Source organism: Pteropus medius, unplaced genomic scaffold (genome assembly GCF_902729225.1).
Source record: "Pteropus medius unplaced genomic scaffold, Ma_sr-lr_union100, whole genome shotgun sequence".
In the NCBI taxonomy this organism is placed as follows: Eukaryota; Metazoa; Chordata; class Mammalia; order Chiroptera; family Pteropodidae; genus Pteropus; species Pteropus medius.
Genome location: NW_024352780.1, coordinates 315,427 through 327,029, shown reverse-complemented (window position 1 = coordinate 327,029; position 11,603 = coordinate 315,427). Strand labels below are relative to the sequence as shown.

Sequence of the window (11,603 nt, the reverse complement as noted above, 5' to 3'; positions counted from 1 at the left end):
CAGGGTGTGACTGGAGGGTGAATGTCCCCCCTCCCCAGGGAAGGACTACTCTGAGGCGGAGGCCCTGATCATGACCTTCTCCCTCAACAACTACCCTCCTGGGGACCCCCGGCTGGCCCAGGCCAAGCTCTGGGAGGCAGGCTTCTTGGAGGAGATGCGAGCCTTCCAGAGGCGAACTGCCGGCACCTTCCAAGTCACATTCATGGCGGAGGTGAGGGCTGTGGGGTCCCAGGCTAAGGAACAAGACTGGTGGGTTCAGGTGGATCCCTGTGTCCCCCACCTGGCCCCCTCCTAAGGGTCCCTGGGCCAGGGCAGATGATGATGGGGCAGCTGTCCTGCCTTGCGGGGCCCAGGTGGGCCAGGGGTCAGCAGGCTGGCTCTGTGTGTCCACAGCGCTCCCTGGAAGATGAAATCAACCGCACCACGGCCGAGGACCTGCCCATCTTCGCAGTCAGCTACTTGGTCATCTTCCTGTACATGTCCCTGGCCCTGGGCAACTACACCAGCTGGCGACGCTTGCCGGTGAGCAGGGGGAGGGAGGGGCGCGGTGAGGGGTGTCCAGAACCTTCCCAATTAGAGCACCTGGCAGCGAAGGGGACAAACTGCAGTGGCTCCCCGGGACACCTGGAAGTGTCCATTCTGCTCCCCAACAGACCCCTCCTGTGAAAAGCAAAGCTAACGTGTACAGTGCGTTGCAAGGTGCCACTTCCTCCAGCGGCGTGGGGCCAGGAGGCTGACCGCGTTCTGTTGCAGGTGGACGCCAAGGCCACGCTGGGCTTGGGCGGGGTGGTCGTGGTGTTGGGAGCCGTCATGGCCGCCATGGGCCTCTTCTCTTACCTGGGCGTCCCCTCCTCCCTGGTGGTCCTTCAAGTGGTGCCTTTCCTGGTGCTGGCCGTGGGGGCCGACAACATTTTCATCTTGGTTCTGGAGTACCAGGTAAGCGCCCACCCCAGACACGCCTGTGTGGGCTCCCGGCTTTGCCCGTGCGCACTGATGCTCCTGGTCGCCCATCCTGGGATGCAGGGCTTTGCGTTAGTCTTTCACGTAAACACATGCGCGCCGCGGGGTCACTGGGACGCCCTCCACCTGCCCACACACCCCTGATAAAGGTGTCATGCAGCACGCTGCAGACACCTCTCACCCTCACGCTGCCATGCCACGCTCCGGGGAGGTTGAGACCGAGTGTCATTAGCCTCTGCTCTTGGTGATCTTAGAGGTCCCAGCGATCACTGGGGCAAGCATGCGGTGGACACCCCAAAACATGCCCAGCACTCTTCTGGGCCAGACCCTGGGAAGCAGAGACGGGATGGCAGTGTCCACAGGGTCTGCTCCGCCTGGGGAAGGTCAGCGGTGGCCATGCATGGGAGTGAGGGCGCATTCCAGCTCCCTTGGCTGCCCTGGACCATCTCTGCTGTGCCCACACAGAGGCTTCCACGGAGGCCCGGGGAGCAGCGGGAGACCCACATCGGCCGAGCACTGGGCAGAGTGGGGCCCAGCATGCTGCTGTGCAGCGCCTCTGAGGCCATCTGCTTCTTCATGGGTGAGCCGGCGGCCCCACCCTCCCACGGGTCCGGCAGGCCGGGGTGCCGCTGCCCCTTCCCTCTGCTCCGCGATAGCAGCGCCCCGCCCTGAGGGTCAGATCTGTCTCCCTAGGGGCCCTGACCCCCATGCCCGCAGTGCGGACCTTTGCGCTGACCTCCGGCGTCGCGGTGATCCTCGACTTCCTGCTGCAGGTGTCGGCCTTCGTGGCCCTGGTCTCCCTTGACAGCAGGAGGCAGGAGGTAGGGGGCCTGCTCATCCCACCTTGGCGGGGTAGGGTGGCTTCACATCGCGAAGGAGGCTGGGAGAGGGGGTAGGGGCAGGAACATTGTGCTGCAGTGTTTGGGCCATGGAGTCCCCAGTGTCCCACAGAAAAGTAATTTCATTTTGGTCATTATGGGGAATGCGATCAAACTTCCTAAAATATGTGAGATCGTGAAATAAATCATAAATCAGGGAGCGACTATTTCTGCGAGGGCAGAGGATTCAAAGGTATTTTTTCAAGGTAGAAATTAGAAACAAGGGAAGCAGCGCTCTGGCATGTCCCCACGGTGCACGGGAGGGAGGTGGGCCGGGATCTGCTTTGAGGCCACCAGGAGGGGCTGCCTCCCGCAGGCCTCGCGGCCGGACATCTGCTGCTGCGTGGGCGCCCAGGACCTGCCGGCGCCCAGCCAGGGCGAGGGACTCCTGCTCCGGTTCTTCCGCAGGGTCTATACCCCGCTCCTGCTGCACCGTGTCACCCGCGTGGTGGTGGTGAGTGAGGCGGGAGGGCGGCTGCGGACCTCACACTCCGGGGCGGGGCCTGCTCAGCCTGACCCTCCCTGCCCAGTGGGGCGGATGGGACTCACTGGCCAACTCCAGAGGTTTCCCGGGACACCAAACCGAACCAGCAGGGAAGCGGCGTGTGTGTGCGCAGGGCAGCCTCTCATGCCGCGGTCCCCTCCTTAGCTGCTGGTGTTCCTGGCCCTGTTCGGGGCAGGTCTCTACTTCATGGGCCGCATCAGCGTGGGGCTGGACCAGGAGCTGGCCCTGCCCAAGGTGAGGCATGTGCGCTGTGCCAGGTCCCCTGGGAGGCAGGGAGGGCCTGCAGCACAGCGGGTGGGTCTGGCGGGGTGGGGCTTGGCTGGGGTGCAGGACTGCTCCCCGGCCTGCGGCCTGCAGAGAGAGCCTCATCTCCAGCCCCAGTCCAGGCAGAGTGACCAGCTGGCTGAGCTCCTGCCCTGTGAGGCCTGAGTCCCCGGGCTTGGTCTCCTGATAGACATCGGGGCGGGGCTCTGAGGAAGGAGAGGTTTGAGTGGGCGCAAAGCACTGTAGGATTTGTGGAGAAGGCAGCAAGGGCGAAGGCACTGACCCCGGGGTGTGGGAGGGGAAGAGAAACGTGCTGACCGCCAGGACCAGGCTGAGGCCAGCATGAATTGTCATACCTGCAAAATATAGATTTTTCACGTTATCTTTTCATTTTCGATGTCTAGTGTTAGTAATTCTATGACATCCACAGTGTTTTGCATTACGTAAAACAATGTGTTTTCTCTTCCTTACGATTTTCTTAATACTTTTCTTTAGTTTACTTTATTTAAAAACAATTTTTTAGTGTAAGAATACAGCATATAATACAAATAACATATTGGATATGTGTCAATTGACTGTTTATGTTGTCGGTGAGGCTTCTGGTCAACAGTAGGCTATCAGTAGTTACATTTTGGGGGAGTCACAAGTTACACTGGGATTTTCCACTGCGTGGGGGGTGGTGCCCTGACTCCCTGCATTCTTCAAGGGGTGGCAGTATTCGCCTTTGCCTTACCAGGGGTCTTCATTTCTTCACGTGGCTGAGTTGCACACTAGCACCCTCTCACCCGCGGGGCTCCCTGGAGCATTCTTGCAGGGCGGGCTTTTCGGTGATGAACTCCAGCTTTTGTTCATCTTGGAATGTCTTAATTTCTCCCTCATTTTTGAAGGACAGTTTTGCCAGAAACAGGATTCTTGGTTAACAGTGTTTCTTCCTTCAGCTCTTTGAATATACAAACCTGTTGCCTTCTGGCCTCCAAGGTTTCTGATGAGAAATATGCTCATAAGCATATTGAGGGTCCTCGCATGTGGTGTCTTTGTCTTGTTGCTTTTAAAATTCTTTGTTGTTCAACAGTTGGATTGTGCTGTGCCCTGGTGCGGGTCTCTCAGTGTTTATCCTGCTTGGAATTTGCTAAGCTTTTTGGATGTTTAGAGTCACATCATTCATCAAATTTGGGAAATTTGGGGCATTATTTCTTCAAATAATCTATCTCTTTTTTTCTCTTTCTCCTCCTTCTGGGACTCCCATGATGTGTATGTTTGTTCACTTTATGGTGTCCCACGGGTCCCTTAGGGTCTGTTCACTTTTCTTTCGTTTTTTTTAGGGTCTGTTCACTTTTCTTTAACTATTTTTCTTTCTGTTCCTCACTTGATGATTTCAACCTCCCTATTTTCATGTTTGCTAATTCCCCTTCCGACTGCTCAAATATGCTTTTGAATCCCTATAATCAATTTTTCATTTCGTGATTGCACTTTTCAGCCCCAGCATTTATTTTTGGTTTTGTTTCATGTTTTCTCTTTGTTGATCTTTCCATTTATCCACACATTGTTCTCTAAACTTTGACCATATCTTATTCCAGCTTTTTGAACTTCTCTGAGACAGTTGTTTTAAACCCTTTGTCTAGTACATCCACCATCTAGTCCTTCTCCAGTGTCTGTTGATTAATTTTTGTTCCTAGGTATGGGCCTTACTTTTACGATTCTCTTGGGTTTTTGTTGTTGTTGAAAATTAGACATTTGAATCTTATCATGTGATAACTCTAGAGACCAAATCCTCACCCTTCTCCAGGGTTTGCTTTCTTTTTTTATTTAATTGTTGCTGGTGTCCCTGTCCTGGAACTCAGCCTGGGTGCGTAAAGTTAATGTCCTATCAGGTCTTTCCTGAGCCTCACCTTTCCCTGGGCTTTCCTGGTGACTGTCTAAATTCTCATGTATTTGTAGTTGCTTTTGAATCGCCCATTCCTTCCTTACATGTCTAGCACGCAAAAGGAGAAAAAGGAAAACAAACAAACAATAAATCAGGCACTTGCTCTTTACGTGTGTGAAAGTCACTTCAGCTGGAGGTGGTGGAGGTTACAGTGACAGCCTGACTCTGTGTGCACCGCTGACATCAGAAACAGCAACCAGCGATCAGAACACAGACCCCTGACACGTAGGAGACAGGGCCCTTATGGCCCACCCTGGCTCCTGCACGCTAAGTGCAGCCTGCTCCTGGGATATGCGTGCCGCCTGCCGCAGTGCTGGGCTGACTGGGGTGGGGCGCTGCAGCCAGCTAAGAGCTGAAGTTGATCAAAACTAAGCACAGTTTACCAGCCGAGCCTTTCCCTGGACGTTCGAGCCCTCGGAACGCCCCAGAGTTCCAGGACAGCTCCACGAGACAGATTCTGCCAGCGCAGGTCTCGTCTGGGAGGGGACATGGGTTCCTGGGGCTTCCTGTTCCACCATCTTCCTTGATGTCACCCTCATGTTTTATGTGGTAAGAAAAGGGACAGGCCATAAAGATGCCTGGCACATGGCCTCAATGCGTGCACGCAGATTCTTACGTGTTTACAGCTGCAGGCTGTGGTCACAGACCAGCCCGTTAGATTGTGGCTGTGCCTAAGAAGGGGTAAATTACATGTATGTGCATGTTTGTGTGTGTCAGAGTGTGTTCCTGCAGGGAGGAATCTGTACTCTGTGCGTGTACCTCTATGAGGGTATTCTGCGCATATACCTGTGATTATACCCGGACGTGAGCACCTTGTAGCATGTAACTCTGTGGGTGCACCTTCAACCATGCACTTCTGTAATGGAACTGTGCACATGCCTCTGTATGTGTACCCCGTGTGTGTACCTCTGTGTTCATGTGCCTCTGTGCGTGTGTCTGTGCGTGTACCTGTGTGTATACCGTTATGTATGTACCTCTGGGCACGTGCCTCTGTGCACGTGTATCTCTGTGCGCGTGCCTCTGTGCATGTGCCTCTGTGCGTGCATCTCTGTGCACGCGACCTGGAGGGAGCCCTCACGATGTGTCTGGTCCAGCCTCACTGACTGTTCTCTGCTTCAGGACTCATACCTGCTCGACTATTTCTTCTCTCTGAACCGCTACTTTGAGGTGGGGGCCCCGGTGTACTTTGTCACCACCGGGGGCTTCAACTTCTCGAGCACGGAGGGCATGAACAGCATCTGCTCCAGCGCTGGCTGTGACAGCTCCTCCTTGTCGCAGAAGATCCAGCATGCCACCAAGTTTCCTGAGCAGTGAGTGCCCTGCCCACGACCCCGTCTGTGCTCACTCTTTCTGGTATCCCTTGCTGCCTCTCTGCCCCAACCCGCCACCTATCTGCTACCCTGTGCCCGGGAGGCCCAGGGTGGAGGTCGGGCCCCCGGAAGGCCCCACCACCTGCCCGCTGGTCCAGCCCTGACCTCCTGTCCCACGACCCTCAGGTCTTACTTGGCCATCCCTGCCTCCTCATGGGTGGACGACTTCATCGACTGGCTGACGCCGCCCTCCTGCTGCCGCATTTATGCGTTTGGCCCCAATAAGGACGAGTTCTGCCCCTCAACTGTCAGTGAGTGAGAGGCCCCGGGGGCCCGTGGCCCGCCGTGGCTGGGAAAACTGAGGCACGGGGAAGGCGAGGACTGCCAAGGCTCGCTTGGCCCCTCGCACCCTCCTGCGTGGTCGTTTGGGGCGGGGGCACTGGCTCGGAGCACGTGTGAGTAGCTGGGCCAAACGGGGTGCTGTTTAGCTGAGCGCTGGGCACTCACGCACCCGTGTCCTCCTGAGCTGTGCTATGCTCCCCGGGCACACTGGCTCTTGCGGGCAGCGGGAAGGGGAGTGAGCCGAGGTGGCACATGTTTGTGAGTGAGTGGGGACGCCCCGGAGGGCTGCTTCTGTGCTCCATACTCCTCTCCCTCGGCTGGCTGTCGTGGCTGTCGGCGGCTGGAGGGGAGAGGCCGGGAGCTGGAGAGGCACGTGGGGCATGCGGGCCTCCGCCTGCCAGGGGCAGGGAGCGGCAGCGGGAGGGCAGGCGGCCCCGGGGTGGCTGCCTGGAATCCCCGCTGTCTTGCAGGCTCCCTGGCCTGCTTGAAGAACTGCATGGGCTTCACGCTCGGCCCTGTCCGGCCCTCGGCGGAGCAGTTCCGCCAGTACCTTCCCTGGTTCCTGAGCGACCCACCCAATATCAAGTGCCCCAAAGGGTAGGCCAAGAAAGGCGCCCGGCGGGGAGGGCAGGGGTGGTGGGCTGGGGTTGGTCCCCGGCTGAGCCTTGGCTCTGCCTTTCCCGCAGGGGCCTGGCAGCCTACAGCACCTCTGTGGACTTGGGCACCGACGGCCAGGTTCTAGGTAAGCATGGCCTCGCCTGGAGCCCACGGACTCTCGGTCTCACGTCTTCTCCTCTGCCCCTCCATGGGGCTCTACCTGCTCCTTGGAGATCTGTCACTGACCCCCTCGTCCTCAGGCATCACCCCTGTGCTCCCCAAACCCACAGAGCAGCCCCTGGCTTCAGCAGGAGCCCCTTTGGCTCCGTCCAAACTCTAGGCCCCTTCCCCTGACTTTGTCATGAATCTGATAGCGGAGGCGGCTGCGCCCTGGCCCAGGCCCCCGGGGCCCCGAGGGCAGGAGCAGGCTCTGACCTCCGTCCCCGTTGTCCCAGCCTCACGCTTCATGGCCTACCACACGCCGCTAAGGGACTCGCACGAGTACACGGAGGCTCTGCGGGCCACCCGGGCGCTGGCAGCCAACATCACCGCCGACTTGCGGAGGGTGCCGGGCACCGACCCCGCCTTCGAGGTCTTCCCCTACACGTGAGGGCGCAGGGCCGGGTGGGTGGGCGTTGCGATGTCCTCCCCCGGCGGGCACGGAGGCCTCACCGCCACATGTGACTGCGCTGCCACCTGCAGGGTCACTAGCGTGTTCTACGAGCAGTACCTGACCTTGCTGCCTGAGGGGCTGGCCACGCTGGGGCTCTGCCTGCTGCCCACCTTCGCCATCTGCTGCCTCCTGCTGGGCATGGACCTTCGCTCCGGCCTCCTCAACCTCTTCTCCATCCTCATGATCCTGGTGGACACCGTGGGCTTCATGACCCTGTGGGGCATCAGCTACAACGCCGTGTCCCTCATCAACCTGGTCACGGTCAGCTGCGTGGGACATGCTGTTCTCTCCTGGGTCTTGTGCTGCCTGCTGGCCCAGGTGGACTGCACCCCACCCCTTCGTGGCTGAAACCCCGTTTCTGCCCACAGGCAGTGGGCATCTCCGTGGAGTTCGTGTCCCACATCACCCGCTCCTTTGCCATCAGCACCAAGCCCACGCGGCTGGAGAGGGCCAAGGAGGCCACTACCTCCATGGGCAGTGCGGTGAGTAGGTGGCTGCGCCACTCGAAGCCCTGGGCTGGCTGCCGCGTGCCAACCTGACACCGGCCCATGACCCCCAGGTGTTCGCCGGGGTGGCCATGACCAACATGCCGGGCATCCTGGTCCTGGGCCTGGCCAAGGCGCAGCTCGTCCAGATCTTCTTCTTCCGCCTCAGCCTCGTCCTCACCCTGCTGGGCCTGCTGCACGGACTGGTCTTCCTGCCCGTCGTCCTCAGCTACCTGGGTGAGTGCTGCCCGCCTGGCGCTGCGTCTGCTGCAGAGCGAGGGCCAGCCACTCCCCGCAGGGCGTGCTTGTGGGTGCGCACGGGGGGTGGGGGGTCCCGGAAGGAAGGGGAGAGGGCCGTGGGGGCCATCGGAGGTCATGGGGCACCCTGCAAGGTCGTGCTGACGGTGGGGACTGGGTCTGGAAGGCAGCTAGGTGGGGGCTCGGCACCGGTGACAGCTGAGCTGGCCACTGGCTTTTCGGGCTCGGGTACAGCGACGGCTGCGTGAGTGCAGTGGAGGCTCAGGACGCAGCTCTGACCTTCCTTCCTCGGCTGCAGCGCCCCGCAGGCCACCTCCCTGACCTCATTCCTTTCTGTCGGTCCCTCTGCAGGGCCTGACGTCAACCCAGCTCTGGTGCTTGAGCAGGAGTTGGAAGAGGAGACAGCGGTGGCGGTGGCCGGAACGGCCTCCTGCTCAAAACACCCCTCCCCAGCACGCCCAGCCAACTGCGTCTACGTCAATCACGGCTTTGAACATCCTGCCAAGAGCGCGGGTGGCCTTGGTGGCTCTCTGCCCCCCAGTGGGCAGGGGTTGTGATGCGGCCACAGCCCATCCAGGCTTGAGGGGCGGGAGGGCTCCCCGTGGGAACCCGGACCCATCCTCCTCACAGGGAGCCCTCTGGCCTGCAGGTCCCTGGTTTCCAAGCCATTCTCGCCTCGCCCACTCCCCGCCCACCTCCCCTTTGAACTCACCGTTCCCCGTTCCCCGCAAAACAGTGAGTCTTTCACGCTCGCTGTCTCTAAGGGCAGAGAGTGACCCGCAGGGGCTGCAGAAGGCTGGGGAGGGGCTTCCTGCTGGTGCGGCAGTAGCGCAGTAGCGGAACTTTCTGGAAAGCACCCTGGCCATGGTTTGACCTCCTGGGAAATGGCATTTGGTTTGGCCTCCCGCTCCAAAGATGACAAAGGCAGAGATGGCCCACATAGCTGCGAGGATGTGCGCCCCTAAGGACGGGCCAGCCCTCGCTTCTGTCCCGCCCCGGGAGCACCGGCCACCTCTGTGCAGCACAGACTGAGGAAAGCACCTTGCTCAGAGCCCTGCACGGCGGCTCTTAATAAACGTCTGTTGAGGAGAAACGGTGTTGGTCACGTACCCTCTTCTGGTTGCTTCTGGGTTTAAGGTCATTTTCGTAAATTATACAAATATCCCCTGCGCGGGAGGCTGATTCATGGAGACGTGGGTTTGTCTGTCCGGTCCCCTTTTCAGAAAGCAGCCAGGCCGTCGCGTGGATGACAGAGCCTGTGGGTCGGGCCAGAGGAGGGACCTGCAGCTGCGTCCTCTCTGGGACTAGCTTGTGACGTAGGCAAGGCCCGGAGAGTCTGCTGGAGAAGCTGGGGTGCATTTGGAGGGGAGGGACCCACTGTGCACACGGGCAGGTCCCTGAAGGGCCTTGCAGGGGCAGCGGGGCGCGGGGGTCAGGAACACAGCATCCCAACCTCCCTGAGCAGGCCCTGCTCCCCGCGGCTCCAGCCTCCGTGTCCTCTCACGGAGGGGCCTCGTGACAGCACGCGATGGGGGCACGTGGTTGAGGCCAGCTGCGTGCCCCGGCACGGTGGCAGCGCGTCCCGCCCCCTGCAGCGCGGCCACCTCAGTGCTCTTATTTTCTTTCAGCCCTGGAGCACTTCCTTGGAATTCCAAAATCCCCAAAGCTCTGAAAATTGAGGTCATAACTTTTTTTCCTTTGTAATTTTGGGACAAATTCATTTGGTGGCCAAAACTGGCTGGATGAGAAGTGTCTATTTGTAAGTGGGCTTTTACAGTCTTCGCCCGACCTGGCGTGCATAGCGGGCTCTGACATCCTACGTGGTGTAAAGGTCTGGAACTCATCTCGCCTCTGAGTTTCAGGTACAGAGCTGTGACCTGTGCGATGGGCACAGGTTTGCACACCTCCCCGTGCATGGGAGCCACCTGGAGGTGGCATGGCCTCCGCCGGTGAGAGAGACTTCTCGCGAAGCAGCTGCCCGCCGTCCACAGGGCCAGCAACGGCGGTGGGGGCCCCTCTGCCTCAACCCCAACATAGCACCTCGTCCTGCTTTGGGGGGAGGGGATAGCATTACGGATGGTGATCGTTTTTTCAATACATTAAAAAAACTTTTTACAATAATCTTAGATTTACAGAAAAACCGCTAAGACAGCACAGCGTTTCCGTATGCCACACAACCGGCCCGCCCCACTAACGTGACACATTGGCAAGGTTCATTCCTCGACATACGATGAATGAACCAAAATGGATGATTACTAACGAAGTCTTCATTTAGATTTTCTTCGTTTTTCCCTAGTGTCTTTTTTCTGCTCCGAGACCCCACTCAGGACGCCGCATGACACCTGGGGCTCCTGTGGGCTGTGACAGTTTGTCAGACTTTCCATGTTTTTGAGACCTGACAACTTGGAGGGTTGGCCAGGTGTTTTGTAGCATGTCCCTCAAACAGGGTTTGTCTGGTGGAAGACTGCAGTGAAGTGCTGTTCTCAGCATGTCATGTCAAGGACATGTGCTATCACCGTGGCTGACCGCTGTGATGCCGACCTTGGTCTCTTGGTTGAGGTCATGTCTACCAGGCATCCCCGCCCGACTGTCGCCCTCCCTCCTTTCCAGGCTGTGCTCTTTGGCAGGTGGTCCCTGTGTGTAGCCAACACTCAGGGGACAGGGTGCTGCGTCCCAGCCCTTGGTGGGCGGAGCTGCAGCACCCTGAGCACACAGTATATGAGTTCAGTGCTGGCTCACGCGTATCCACTCTGTATTCTGGGTGATCACAGTTACTTCGTATCACCCATTTGTTTGTCAAACTGTTCCAGCTTAGGCCATGGGACGCCCTTTCAGTTGGCTCCCGTGTCCTTTCGTCATTCGCCCTTGGTGGGTTTTTCCTCTCTGAGCACTTCCTATTTTGCACTACAAGATGGTCCAGGCTCGATTCGTATGTTTCCTGCCCCTGCCCGATAATCAGCCATTACTCCAAGGAGCCCTGGTTCCTCCTCTGGAGATGGGGCTAGAAACCAGGACCTGGGTGCCCGACGTGCGTGTCATTTCTGGGCTGGGAGACCAAGGGAATACACACGTGTAAATACATGTGGCTCCGTGCATACATGCTCCTATAAGCAGTTTTGTATGTAGCCGTCTGCCTCTGTGTTATGCTAAACACAAGCTCATTCTGATGCCTCTAGCTCTAACCCTCACCACATGGACCATTCTAGGCTCTTTCCTTGCTTATCTGGAACCGCCCATGCCAGCAGTCAGAAGCCTGGCTCCACCCCCCACGCCATGTACTGTCCATTTCCACTGCATGTGTGTCGGATTTCAGAACTGCTAACCCACACCCGTGGGATGCAACACAGATTGAAGTGTCTACGTGCAGCTCCTTTTCCCTTTAGCCCCAGCGACTCCGCTCATTTCCA

At 58.4% G+C, this 11,603-nt stretch overlaps 1 protein-coding gene across 2 annotated transcripts in view; it reads left to right on the top strand.

Annotated features, from left to right (window-relative positions):
* Positions 1-9,306, top strand: part of NPC1L1 (NPC1 like intracellular cholesterol transporter 1) — a 14,850-nt gene extending 5,544 nt beyond the window's left edge. Inside the window, exons 4-19 of one of the 2 annotated variants that reach the window (XM_039847073.1) lie at positions 39-211; positions 394-522; positions 754-936; positions 1,426-1,540; positions 1,654-1,781; positions 2,155-2,292; positions 2,488-2,577; positions 5,651-5,841; positions 6,028-6,152; positions 6,654-6,780; positions 6,870-6,925; positions 7,236-7,386; positions 7,483-7,714; positions 7,822-7,935; positions 8,013-8,175; positions 8,548-9,306. In XM_039847073.1, coding sequence (XP_039703007.1) covers positions 39-211; positions 394-522; positions 754-936; positions 1,426-1,540; positions 1,654-1,781; positions 2,155-2,292; positions 2,488-2,577; positions 5,651-5,841; positions 6,028-6,152; positions 6,654-6,780; positions 6,870-6,925; positions 7,236-7,386; positions 7,483-7,714; positions 7,822-7,935; positions 8,013-8,175; positions 8,548-8,753 — 2,321 coding nt within the window. In that variant the 3' untranslated portion in view covers positions 8,754-9,306. Of the gene's footprint in view, positions 1-38; positions 212-393; positions 523-753; positions 937-1,214; positions 1,386-1,425; positions 1,541-1,653; positions 1,782-2,154; positions 2,293-2,487; positions 2,578-5,650; positions 5,842-6,027; positions 6,153-6,653; positions 6,781-6,869; positions 6,926-7,235; positions 7,387-7,482; positions 7,715-7,821; positions 7,936-8,012; positions 8,176-8,547 lie in introns of those variants that run through there. The other variant, XM_039847074.1, reaches the window with a different exon arrangement.
* Positions 9,307-11,603: the final 2,297 nt, after the last annotated feature.